Source organism: Rhea pennata, chromosome 2, assembly GCF_028389875.1.
Source record: "Rhea pennata isolate bPtePen1 chromosome 2, bPtePen1.pri, whole genome shotgun sequence".
Taxonomy (NCBI): domain Eukaryota; kingdom Metazoa; phylum Chordata; class Aves; order Rheiformes; family Rheidae; genus Rhea; species Rhea pennata.
In genome coordinates this window covers 158,849,550-158,862,850 of record NC_084664.1, presented here as the reverse complement: position 1 = coordinate 158,862,850, position 13,301 = coordinate 158,849,550, and the positions used below count along the sequence as shown (strand labels likewise).

The 13,301-nt window shown below is 43.6% G+C and overlaps 1 protein-coding gene across 1 annotated transcript in view; it reads left to right on the top strand.

Moving 5' to 3' along the window:
* The window catches only part of COL22A1 (collagen type XXII alpha 1 chain), a 235,298-nt gene that overhangs the window by 90,312 nt on the left and 131,685 nt on the right, over positions 1-13,301 (top strand). The window contains exons 6-10 of the mRNA XM_062568435.1: positions 6,378-6,501; positions 9,049-9,324; positions 10,404-10,484; positions 11,074-11,187; positions 11,730-11,774. Coding sequence (XP_062424419.1) covers positions 6,378-6,501; positions 9,049-9,324; positions 10,404-10,484; positions 11,074-11,187; positions 11,730-11,774 — 640 coding nt within the window. The remainder of the gene's footprint in view (positions 1-6,377; positions 6,502-9,048; positions 9,325-10,403; positions 10,485-11,073; positions 11,188-11,729; positions 11,775-13,301) is intronic.

The following is a 13,301-nucleotide window of genomic DNA, read 5'->3' as shown; positions in this document are numbered from 1 at the left end:
TCACAGGACCCAGCCCTAGAGTTCATACGCTTCATTTGTTTGTGTGCTCATGTCAAGTTAGTTTTGACTGATGCCAACTAGTGCTATTCCAAGTAATGCCTGGGCCTGGTGTGGAGCATACAGTGTGGCCACAGACATTAGTGAATGACATTGACTATTAGCAGCTTTTAACTGTTTTGAATATGGTCACATATAGAATCAGTGACAAGCCAATAGGGATTTACCCTTTGCTTCTACATTTTTCTTTCTTATTAATTTTGTCCCTTCTTCATCAAATGCAAGCACCCTGTTAATTGTTGTTATAGTCAGTGACTGAAATGAGAACTGGCAATATTTTCTTCTCCACTGTATAGTGATTACAGATGAAGGATCTCATGCTGCTTATTAGAGACACCAAATAAAAGAATGTAAGAAGGCAGCTATACCTTGGAAATGGCAGTGGCTAGGAGAGTTTTCTGCCTGCTCATTACCATTTTTTGTCTGTAGAAGTTGTGACTGGTCTGACCTGGGAGCTAGGTTAATTAACTCAGAGACTAACTTACAGCAAGAGGGGAGCTTCTCTTGTCTTGGGATTTTATAATGGGCTCTTCTGCAATCCATGCTGTTGTCAGAGTTATAGATTGAGGAGCCAGCAGAGAGTTCCCTGTAGGTACCAGACACTCAGGAAAGCTCCATAACCGAGACCATCAGCTCGTTTCAACCTTGGGTGAACAGAGGGAAATAAAACATTTCTGGGTATAGCAGTTCCTACCGTAAGTACAGCTGAGCCTCTAGATGGAGATCACTTTTTGGCAACGAAATAAATGAAAACTCATAAACAGAGCTGTTGTTATTTATGTGGTAATTCAGTTCCACAAAAGATGCAGTGGCCAAGGACTTCATAAATAGCTTTTATCGTATCTTCAGAGCAACAAGAGTGTCTTTAGATTTGCTTTTGGCTCAAAGTCTTTCTCTATCTGGAACTTGCAGTCTGTTCTTCAGCACCTTTAAAAATTAGTTGAGGGTGAGAGGTAATGGGTCATTATAGCTTTCCATCAGTTTAAATCTACGTGATAGGTCATTTGTCAGCCCCTGTGTGATGAGGTGTGGCCAGGTCCACAAGGATATTTAGGTACCTAATTCACAGCTACTTCTGTGGGCGTTAAGCATCCAAAAGCCTTTTCTGAATTTGAGCTTGCATGATGGTGTTCCCATTTCCCAACTCTAAGATATCCAGAGAGCTGCACAGGCTATCTTAGCACAGAGGCCAGCAACCGGCTCTTCCAGATTTGTATGTAGGTATCAGGCCCAAAATCAGCCTTGACATCAACACAAGGGATTAACTTAACCACATGCTCCTATACCTCCCTGCTCAACAGAGCACTAATGCCACTGCCCTTAATTCTTACTCGGAAAGAAGCGTATGTGCGTGTGCAGAGCTGGAAACGTGTTAGTGAAAGGCAGCATCGAAAGTATGTGCCATGCTGCTGTTGATGGGACAATAGCAAGTGTGCTGTGGGCCAGCAGGACAGCTAAGTATTCCCAGCACAGTTACTCTGCTAACTTGTGGCAGCACTGGATTAACGTGGAAACATTTCTCTGACTGGTTTTCATTAAGTAGTAGCTTGGAGTTGGTGGTGAGATACAGCTCGGACAAGTAAATGAATGGGGCTGTCGGTGCCCAAAATGCAAGGTAGGATCATAAAGGACTGGGTAGAGGGTGAACTCATTAAACACAGTGAAACTAAATTGCTTCCTGCTGTTCCCAGCTGCCAGAAAGGGCACTTCAGCCATCAGAACAATTTAGGGCTCTGAATTGCAAGTGGGGTGGAAAGAGGTTGCAGCAGCAGGGCTCTCACACTGATAAATGGAGAAGGAAAGGCAGCATGGAAGCAAGAGAAGAGGCAAAGCCTGGAAATAAGATGAACCAGCTGGTAAGGAGGAAGAGGCAGGGAGGAGATGATCAGAGGGAGACCAGATGTGACTACTGTTTGCAGAAGAAGCTGAGACTGTGAATACCTGGTGAGAAATGAGTGAGTGAAGATAAATGCACTAGGCATGTATGCTGAAATGGGTGTGTTTTAAGAGCTGAACCACAGAGAAATCTGCTAGCACTCATATAGAAAAGTCCATGCTTTTTATTCGAGAGGAGGGAGTCCTAAGTAAAGTCTTTCTAACCACTGACATTGCTGCCTTCAGCAATGCTGAATTTTCTTGAAGGAGTGGAGGAAGACAGCCCAGTCTGTCAGTGACTTTAGAAGTTCAGACATGCCCTTCTTCTCAAATTTAGACAAAAAGAGTGTACAAAGCCAAGCAGCCTTTTGAAAGGAACTTCACTAACATGTCACTAAGACATGTCGAAAGTAAAGGAGACATGTCTGGGTGCCATGGTGGGAGGACTGATTGACCAGTTTGGCTACCTCTGGCCAAAAATCCCCTAGTATTTCTTGGTGGCTTTCACTGCCAAAACCATGCTGGTTGTATTCCCCACAGCAGCTGTGCCTCAACAGTGACAACCAGTAGGCCTCTTGTTTTGTTGTGAAGGTGTAAAGAGTGTCTGGCTATTTTGGGTACCACAGGAGAGATGGATGCTGCCATGCAGTGGATCTGTGCCCAGGGGAGGGATGGTTTCTGAGTATCTAGCACCAAGATGTGAAAGAGCCTTGTCTGCTCGCCTGAGTGAGTGATTTTTTCAAGGAGCTAGTGGGAGCTTGGTTCAGATTTCGCTTGTGTTGGAAGATGGCACCTGCATCTTCCACTGGGAAGACCAGCATATAATGGTGTGAAGCCTTTGTGGGTGTTTTATATATATGTTTTATATATATATATGTTTTTTTTATATATATATGTTATATATATATGTTTATATATATGTTTTTGTGTGTGTGTGTATATATATGTTTTTTATATGTATACATGCTTTGGTGTGTGCATGTCTATATTTACATATTTATATTTATATATGTGGTATAAACCACAGCAATAATCTGATTTAATAACTTGATTGAGAAGACAGGGAATTCAAAGCACAAATTAAAAAAATGACTGAATATTTTGACATTAAATAAGAATGGCTTTGAATCTTTGCTGCAAATGCAAAACAAAGTTTTTGGATTCCAGAATTTTGCAAATTTTGCAGGATGAGTTTGTTTTAAACTCCAGTAGAGGCCTCTACTTCTCTGTGCCTCTGACGTAACTATGCCAGTTTCTAGATAGCGATGGACCGTGTCAGATGTTCCATAAGAAAATCTGTCTTAATTGTTTTATTCTTTATTTTTTCCTCGCCAAAGGATGCTGTGGATGCAGTAAGTTTACTTGAGTTCAAGGGGAGAATGGAGAAGTCCATACAAGAGAAAACCATAGAAAGTTATGAATATAGATACTTCAGTTGACTCTCAATTTGACCCCTGAATCTTAAAGAGCTGGAGCCTGAGGAAATATGTTTGTTCTGTTTGTTTTCATTTCTAGGTGTCCACTTATGGCCAGTGACAAAATGCCCCCAGAATACTGGGTTAGATGTACACTCTGTCCAACCACGTATGCTCATTGCTGTGTTCATAGAATCGTAGAATCAGTAAGGTTGGAAGGGACCTCTGGAGATCATCTAGTCCAACCTCCATGCTCAGCAGGGTCACCTAGAGCATGGTAGATGGGGTTGCATCCAGGTGGGCCTTGAAGATCTCCAGAGAAGGAGACTCCACCAACTCTCTGGGCAACCTGTTCCAGTCCTCCGTCACTCTCCCAGTGAAAAAATTCCCTCTCGCGTTCAGGCGGAACTTCCTGTGCTTCAATTTCTGCCCATTGCCTCTTGTCCTGTCACACGGGACAGCTGAGAAGACTTGTACTGGTGCATGGAGTTTTCCCTCCGTAGGTGCAGGACTCTGCACTTGCCCTTGTTGAACCTCAGGAGGTTCCTCTCCGCCCAGCTCTCCAGCCTGTCCAGGTCTCTCTGAATGGCAGCACAGCCATCAGGTGTGTCAGCCACTCCTCCCAACTTGGTATCATCAGCAAACTTGCTGAGGAGGCACTCTGTCCCCTCACCCAGGTCATTGATGAAGAAGTTGAACAGGCTGGGACCGAGTCCTGAGCCCTGGGGCACACCACTAGCCACAGGCCTCCAACTAGACTCCGTGCCACTGATGACGACCCTCTGAGCTCTGCCTTTCAGCGAGTTCTCAATCCACCTCACTGCCCACTTGTCTAACCCACACTTCCTGGGGTTGTCTAGGAGGATGTTATGGGAGACAATGTCCCTTGCTGAAGTCAAGGTACACAACGTCCACTGCTCTCCCCTCATCTCCCCAGCCAGTCATTCCATCCTAGAAGACTATCAGGTTGGTTAAGCAGGATTTCCCCTTGGTGAATCCATGCTGGCTACTCCTGATCATTCAGTAGCGGGCCCACATTTTCCCTAGTCCTCCTCTTGCTGCTGAGGTATTTGAAGAAGCCCTTCCTGTTGTCCTTAACATCCCTTGCCAGACTCAGATCCAGCTGGGCCTTAGCCTTCCTCACAGCATCTACATACTCTGACTGCATTCCTATAATTCTCCCAGGTAGCCTGTCCCCTCTCCCACATTCTGTGTACTTTCTTCTTCTGTCTGAATTTGGCCAAGAGCTCCTTGCTCACCCGTGCAGGTCTCCTGCCCCTTTTGCTGCACTTCTTACTCATAGGGATGCACCACTCTTGAGCTTGGAGGAAGTGATGTTTGAATAGTAGCCAGCTCTCCTGAGCCCCCCTTCCTTCTAGGGCCTTAACCCATGAGATTCCACCAATTAGGTCTCTGCAGAGCCCAAAGTCTGCTCTCCTGAAGTCCAGGGTTGCAGTCCTGCTTGTTGCCTTACTTCTTTCAGGCAGGATCCTGAACTCCACCATCTCGTGGTCACTGCAGCCAAGGCTGCCCCCAACCTTCACATCTCTAACCAGGCCCTCTCTGTTGGTAAGGACAAGATCCAGCAGGGGACCCTTCCTCGTAGGCTCCTCCACCATTTTGTGACAAGAAGTTATCATCGATGCATTGCAGGATTCTCCTGGACTGTTTGTGCCTTGCTGTGTTGTCCTTCCAGCAGATGTCAGGGTGGCTGAAGTCCCCCATGAGAACCAGGGCCTGTGATCGTGAGGCTACCTCCAGCTGTCTATGGAAGGCCTCATCAACTTTCTCCTCCTGGTCGGGTGGCCTGTAGTAGACACCCACAACAGTGTCCCCCATGTTGGCCTGCCCTTTGATCTTTACCCCTAAGCTCTCACCTGCCTCCTCCTCCCCGCCTAGGCAGAGCTCGATGCATTCCAGTTGCTCTCTCACATAAAGAGCAACTCTGGCCTGTCTCTCCTAAAAAGCACATAGCCATCCATGGCAGCATTCCAGCATTGTGAGCTATCCCACCATGTCTCCATGTCTGCAGTGAGATCATGGCCCTGCGATCACACACAGCTCTCCAGCTCCTCCTGTTTGTTCCCCATGCTGCGTGCATTGCTGTACAGGCATTTCAAAGAGGTGGTCATGCCTGAAGGTTTCTCAGGAAGGTTGTACAGGGGTTGCCCATAGCCATGTCCTGAACGCACATCCCCAGCTGCATGCACCCGTTGGAGGCCCCCCAACCCAACTTGTGTTTTGTTATCTACCCTGTCTGTATGACACCCTCCTCCCCCCTGCTACCTAGTTTAAAACTCTCTTTACTAGGTTGGCCAACCTGTTTGCAAAGGTAAATGTGCCCCGCTTGGTCAGGTGAATCCCATCTCTCCGCACCAGTTGTTGGTCTTTTTTGTTGGTTATGTTCTTATGTTGGGCTGGGTCAAATGAGCTGCTGTTTTTGGTTACTTCAAATGTAAATGGGGATCACAGTGTCACGCTGAGTGAATTTCTGCCACATGTGTTTGTAAAGTGTGATTTGAGAAGATTCTTCTGTTCTTCCAGGCCATCAGCCAAGGAGCATTATCTTGGGCAAGCATGAGGCATAATGCTTGTTTTGTGAGGGGAAACATTACAGCACTTAGTGCTGAAATTTGGTATGTTCATGGATGGTTTCAGATATGCCAGCCCAGTGTCACAGATTTCCAGTGCATTTAGAGAAGAAACAGGATGTTTTACAGGTAGCATGGATTGAAACAGCTGAAACCCAACTTTTGACGTGATGGATTCCAAATTCCAGATTTCCCCCATTTTTTAGTTAACTTGAGAGTTTCACCACTGGAGTTGAGAAGGACTGTTCATGGACAGAGACACCTTGAGGGTAACAAGCTCATGTTCACCTCTCTACATGTTTCCAGATACAGCAGAGTTTTAAAGGAATGATAAAACACTTTTGGAAAGTGTCCTGGGGCATTCAGAGAGTTTTGTTAGAAATTCTGCTCTTCGCCGTTAAGCCTATTACATTGCTCTCTTTTTCCCTGCCCATGCTAGGGATGTGTTCCCACAAGGTCTGCCTGATGAATATGCCTTTGTAACTACCTTCAAATTCCGAAAGGCTTCCAGGAGAGAAGACTGGTATATTTGGCAAATTATTGACAAGTACGGCATCCCACAGGTACGAGGCCTTTTGCAGCCAGCAAGAGCAGCCTTTTTTTCCCTTTTATTGCATGAACTAGCCTTCTCGCCTTAACTTCCCACTGCTTTTTCCTTGTGGACTAATAAAAATTCTTTACCTGATTTTGTTTCAAATCTTTGTGCTGGGAGACCTTTGCCATTAATTCAAACCCTGGAGGAAGGTTTGCTTAGACCTTGCTTGTTGTCAGCATGCAGATAGATGTGCTAGTTGGAAAGAGTGGAGAAGATACACCATCCTTGTTCTTAAAAACACTTTCTGAGTTTTCAGTTGTTTTATTCATGTAGTTCTGCTCAGAGAAAATACTTTATCTGTTTGGAGAAAGATACCAACCTGGGTAGACCACAAGACAGGAAAGCAGCGAGCTATTTCAAGTTTTTGCACAAACTTTTTAAGTCTTATGAGGAAGCTGTATGGATTCCCTATTTAGGAGGTGCAACATCTGTTACAACTATTGTAACTGTAAGAGTCCTGTATGTTGCAGAATTTCATCCAGTAATGTTAGTAAAGTACCCTCAGGTTCTCAGAAGGAAAATACCATGGCAGTGCAATAGAGGTCTGTCTGTTCATCTATAGTATAGGTCCCAGCATGCTATAGTTTAGGGGCTTGTGTGTGTTTGGAGAGCAGTGTGAGTTAGTTCAACTGCATATTTTGCTGCCTAGTACAAACGTGATGCTTACAGTACTAGCATGACTCTAAACTGGGCTGTCAGCATGGGCTGACTTAGTCATATTATGCAGTATGGCTGCTTTGGGTCTGATGCGCCAAGGGACGCTGGGAGCTCACAGCGTGAAAGATGGGTGCAGTATGGACTTAGCTAACTGAATCTCAGACAATGGTAAAAGGCTAATCTGAATAATATTTTGATAAATTGTCAGCTGTGCTTTCCTAAAAGAAATATAATTTATTGTGCTACATGCATTGCTAATCCTGCACAGTAAGAATGTATTATTATGTTAACACACTAATTATTTTGTGGAGACAGCTGAATACTTGAACTCTTCAGATGTGGAGGAAAAAACAGCACTCAAGATTCTCAGTAATATTTTCAAAAGTGACGTGAATTCTGGTGTCAGAAGTGTCCTAGAGCCTCATGAGCCTTTTTTCATTTGACGTCAGCAGCACTCTGGCCATCATCTGTCTGCAGGGCTGCCTGGCCTGCAGACTGAAGAGACTTCTGAGCTAACGCTAATCTGAGCTGGCGTTTCCAGACAGCGCAGTGCTCTGCTGCGTGTAGATGCTGGATCAGATCTGGAGGCAGGCTACCTTGGGCTACTTATGTCAGACCCTGCTCTGCGCCGACGTGGCCAGACCTCTCCCAGCTCTGCAGCTAGCCGACGCGCCGTTTGTTGCGCAGGCTCCGCTCTGTGCTCCGTTTCTTGCTGCTGTGTTACTTTGGTAAAAGAGGAAATCGATTTGTAAATGAACTAAGGAGCAACGTCTTCAAAAGCCAATTTCTGTCTGCTATGTAGCTGGTGACACAGAGGGTAGGTAGCAAGATGTTGTTAGGAATGGCTTGGGGGTGAAGAGAGAGACTGGAAGAGGGAGAGAGAGAGGCAGAAGTGAGATGAATTCTGCCGTGACGAAGTGGAGGGACAGTGTTTAATGGAGGGTTAAAAAGGACTTTTTTTCATTGTCTCATGAAAATGTTTCCTTTTTTTTTTTTTTTTTTTTTTTTTTTTTTTGAGAGAGAGTGGCCACTTAGGACTTCATTTCTCATGGGTTATGCTTGATTATTGTAGTCAGAAAGAAAGACAATCAAGGCCATATTAATCCTTCTAGCTTTTATAAATCCTATGCCTCATCTCTTCTGTTTTTAATTAACTAAATTAGACCAGGAACTACTCTTCAGCACTGCTGGTAAGTGATACATCTGGCTGTGTCCACACTGTATAACGCAGCCCTAGGTCTCTTCTGGGCCTAGAGCATAATTTTTATTGTGTGTTTCAGTTTTCAAGTCAAAGCATCTGAAATATTGTGTGAGCAACGTTACAACCTAGCAGAATGTTTTCATACCAAGAAATGAGCGATGCATGCATGCCCCAGAGATTGAGTGAGGACTTGTGAGGGACACTAAAGAGCACAGAGTCTGCTGGGAAGTGATGGAGAATTGCACAGGCTAGAGGGATCCAAAGCAGGCTCAGCTTTGTTTGTACTCTCTTTTGGGAGAGGACCCTGGTATGTGCTACCACCCAACCATACCCAAGCACCGTCTGTAAGGTGTCAAGATGGTGTGACCTGAAACCATGCCATGGTGTGTGTTCACAAGGGAAGACAATGGTCATGAATCTGTGCCCAAGTGCGTGCTCTGCCCATCTTGTTTAACAGGTATAGGCTGCCTATCTGACTTCATATATCACTAGAAAGTGTGTCCTCTACGGTTTGCCAGGACACCTCCTTATCATGTCCTATACCATCCCCAGCCTGGGGGTTATCACCTGGGGAATCAGTCAGGACTGAAGGCAGGCAATAGAAAGGATGATGAGGCTGTGCACTTTATTAGCAAAGTCACTTCTGTCTGTTCACAGGTCTCGATCCGGCTGGATGGAGAGAACAAGGCAGTGGAGTACAACGCCGTAGGGCTCACCAAGGACGCTGTGAGAGTGGTCTTTCGAAGTGTTCAAGTCAGTGATCTTTTTGATCGCAGCTGGCATAAAATCGCCCTCAGCATTCAGTCAGAGACTGTCGCCCTTTACATAGACTGCAGACTGGTACAGACACTGCCTATTGAAGACAGGGAAAATATCGACATTCAAGGAAAGACTGTGATTGGCAAACGCTTGTACGATAGCATCCCCATTGACGTAAGTACTGCGTGTGCTGACTAGACCTGGGGTAATGTTCATCACTGGGCTTGCAGCTTCTGAAGCTTTTTATTTTAAGTGTGATATTATAATTACCCTTTTTCTTAGGCAGCATCACCTACTGAAATGTTACATGCATTATATAGCTAAGAGTGGCATCTCATCATATACAAGTCTTATTGTCATCTAATATGAGAGTGTTGATATCTCCTTAACAGGGGTTAAAAGAGATAAATCTTCCTGATCTTTCTGTGTATTCCCAGAAGGTGTCATAGTTAAAGCCAGAGACAGTCATCCACAAATACCATCGAGCTGAGTGCTGAATTACACATGTAAAGTTTTTTTTCCTGTCTAATCTTGACACTGTGAAGGTTTTCACATGTGGTAGTGACAGATGGGAAAAAAGAAACCTCATTAACTCAGAAGAGTTGTGATATAATCTCAATCCCTCAAAAATATACCTGATATTTAATGTTTCCTGCGCCAATTGATCTTAATCTGAAAGTTGAGACTTTCACTTTGGACCTAGATTGTCTGGTAGCAGTGTTAACCAGGTATAACTGTATAGAAGTTATAAAATGCATAATTGTGTAGTGTTTTGAGTCTTGTATAATCTTTCTTAGCAGCACAAAATAGATGGAACATTCATATTAAAGGTGGTAATAGCATTTCTCACACAGGGGTAAATGGTCACAGGGCACAACAGGAGAAAAACAAACCTTATGCTTCGATGAAATTTTGGAAGGAATGTAGGTGGGCAGAATATATCTTCCCAGACAGGAATTTGGCTAGGACATAGTGGTTAGCATTCTTCCTTATTTATATGAAAAGCTGCATCAGAATTTTAATAGGCATGTTCAAGGTCTCATTAGCTCAGCACTCCTGGAGCATGCTGAGAAATTGGTCCATTATTGATATAGAGAAATAGATATTGACTGCAGGATCCACAGAATCACTGTGAATCTAACCCCATCTGGCTTTTATTTATTTTCCTCTGCACTGTTTGTAGCCAAACAAAAGGAGATGCAGTCTTTAATAATTCACTGTCTTTAAGACTATTGTCTCACTTTGTCTTCTAGTTTGATCTTCAGCGAATGGTTATTTACTGTGATTCTCGCCATGCTGAGCTAGAAACCTGCTGTGACATTCCCTCTGGACCAGTAAGCTTCTTCTTGTTTTTAATTCATTTTCACATGAACACTCTTTACTGAAATATATTACACAAATAGAGGATGTGACAGTGTGGGTTTGTCATTTTTATAATGATGGTGAATGAGTCCTAAGTATACAATTGGTAATGCAGCAGTGCCAGAAGATGACCACACTGAAGAGATGAGTATGAAGAATTAGAAATTTCCAAGCCCTTTTTCTTTGCCAAGCTGTCAGGGGAAACAAACCCTGAAGTGATGACAGAACAACAGAAATTCAGCATGAAATACTCAGCGTGTTTCCTACTGTTTTATTTGGGAAGAACTAAAACAGTACCAGTTGCTGCTCAGTTTACTGTGCTCTCAGTAAACACTTCGACCCTCCTTTCCTTCTTTTCGCCTAGATTCTGATTTAAAAGATTCATCGCTCACTTTGCCATCTTTTGCCCTGTTGTTTGAATGAATGGCTTTTGTTGAATTTCATTCCTCAGTGCAACATGTTTAGCCATGTGTTGTCCAGTAATGCCAATGTGGTTTCTCTAACGTGGGTAAAAGAGAAAGCATTGAAGGCTTCATAATGACCTTGAGTGTTTGGGTGTAGTGCCAGGTCACGGTCCTGACAGAAGCACCACCCCTCGAAGTGAAGCCCACGGTTGGCAATGAACAAGTTGGCCACCTCAAGACTGTCAATTGCTCCTGTCCGGCTGGAGAAAAGGTGAGAGTTGAAATGAATGTGTTTTCTTTGAGGAAGAAAGAGCTAGTTTTGTTCATAAAGCGTTTTAAGACCTATTAGCGTGAAGCAATATATAGAAAGAGGCAGGCATTGTGTTATTCACAGGTGACATATCTCTGGAGGAAATGGCAGGTTTTCCAAGTGTTTTCTTTTTACCAAATTCAGTGCTTTTTGTAATACTGGTAGTCCTGGAAGCAACATTGAAAATGGAGTGGTTAGTTTTATCCACCCCAGGTAGGTGGGTAGAATAAGTAGGAGGAGATTCTGGAGTTAAATATAGCGAAATCTCTTGGCTTTTAAAAATAATGAACTTGGTTATATTGTGTGTGACTGGGACTTCTGGAAAGCCAGCTTTGTTGCTTTGTTGCTGCTGTTCTTGAGAACATGTCTTTTATTAATCTGCTGTCTATTGAGACTAGAAAAACTTTCTGTTGTCCCCAGTGGCTGTGGGATTGGGCTGCTTGCTTTGTTATATGATGAGTAGACCAGTCTGCCTAATCATGTTATTTTTTTTTTTCTTTTAGGGGGAGAGAGGCCAAATTGGTCCTGAAGGTCCTAGAGGTCAAAAGGTCTGTAATATGTGCTAACTGATTTGTTTAATAACAAAAGTAGAGGAATTTTGTCTGCTGAATAAGCTGAAGAGTCTGAGGAGGCAAGAGTCAATTATGACTAAATTGTGACTAAACTTAGACAGTTTTGGATAACTCTGAAGGAATGCAGGGGACTTTGTCCCGTTTGTGTTTTTTTTTTTCCTCTAGGCTCACATCTGAATTTCACTGTTGTAACTCTGTCACTTCTAGAATACGTATGTTCTGAAACCTTTTCCTGTGAACTTCTGAACTGGCTTTTTTTGCAAGCTAGCTTTATTTGCTAGGTCATACACGGCTTTCATATGAGTTGCCTAGAAACCTGTGTGCTGCTTTTGTACTGTGCCTTGCTCAGCACTGCTAGTTAGCTGTAGGTTATCTAGCAGCCTCCCAGTCGCTTCACACAAAACTTACTGAGACTAGGGTAAAGAACTAGCCATAGTGTGTTAGTCTGAGCAAGGCAGTTTGAGTCATGAGTTGATGTTCAGGCCATTTTCCTCTATGTGTTTCTTCCTAGATAACAGGGCAGGAGGGTGGTTGTGAGGTCCACCTCAAACTTCCCAGTTTCTATATTTATCATGCATATTTTGTAAGTGTCTTTCACATGCACATGCATGTAATTAATACACACACGTTTCCCTTCTGTGCTTGGTTACATTTAGAGCTGTGGGGACAACTGACTTAGAGAAGTACTGGAAGCAAAATAAGATTTTACTGGAGAGGTGAAAGCTGGTGATTTCAGTGCTTCCCAGTTTCACCTGTTGTGTGATAAAAGAACACTGGGAAACAATCTCAATTTAGAATCATTTCCATCTGAAACACTTCTTCAAATTCATTCAGTGTTCATCAGTCACTACAATATATTTGTTTGGTGAATAAAGAAATTGTGCTCCTCCCCCCCCCCCAGAAAAAAAAAAAAAAAAGAAAAAAAATTATCATGAAACACTGGGAGGAGAGGTGCAAAGTCTGTGGGTCTTTAAAGGTCAGACACTGCCAGCGCTGACTTTTTTTGACAACACTTGCTCTACTATGTGCAGGGAGAAGTTTAGTGTTATGAGGAGATGTGTTTTGGGGTACAGCTTTTTTGCCCATTGAATTGCCATGAATGCAGGCCCATTAACACTGAGATGTGCTTGCCTGAAACTGCAGAAAGCATTTCTTTATGCTTCCGTGTGTATATAAATAGCAACTTTCTATTTTAATCTGTGACAGTTTAAGTAATGAGGGGCTATTTTGAAGAACGTCAGAACTGCAGGAGATTGTTGTGAGGAGGCTGCAGAAGGATGATGATGGTTATAATAAAGCACTGAGCAGCAGCTCCCATTGCTTTTCGTTGATGTGACAAGGTCTGCACGCTGGTGAGGGTGTCCGTATTGCATAACACGGCCTAGTGCTGAGCACATTAGTAGAATATGTAATGGTGTATCTCTAAGCACAAAATTAAGACCTAATTACAATGTATAGCTACCTTATCTGGACAGCTATGTGATTGCTGATTCTTGAGCACCT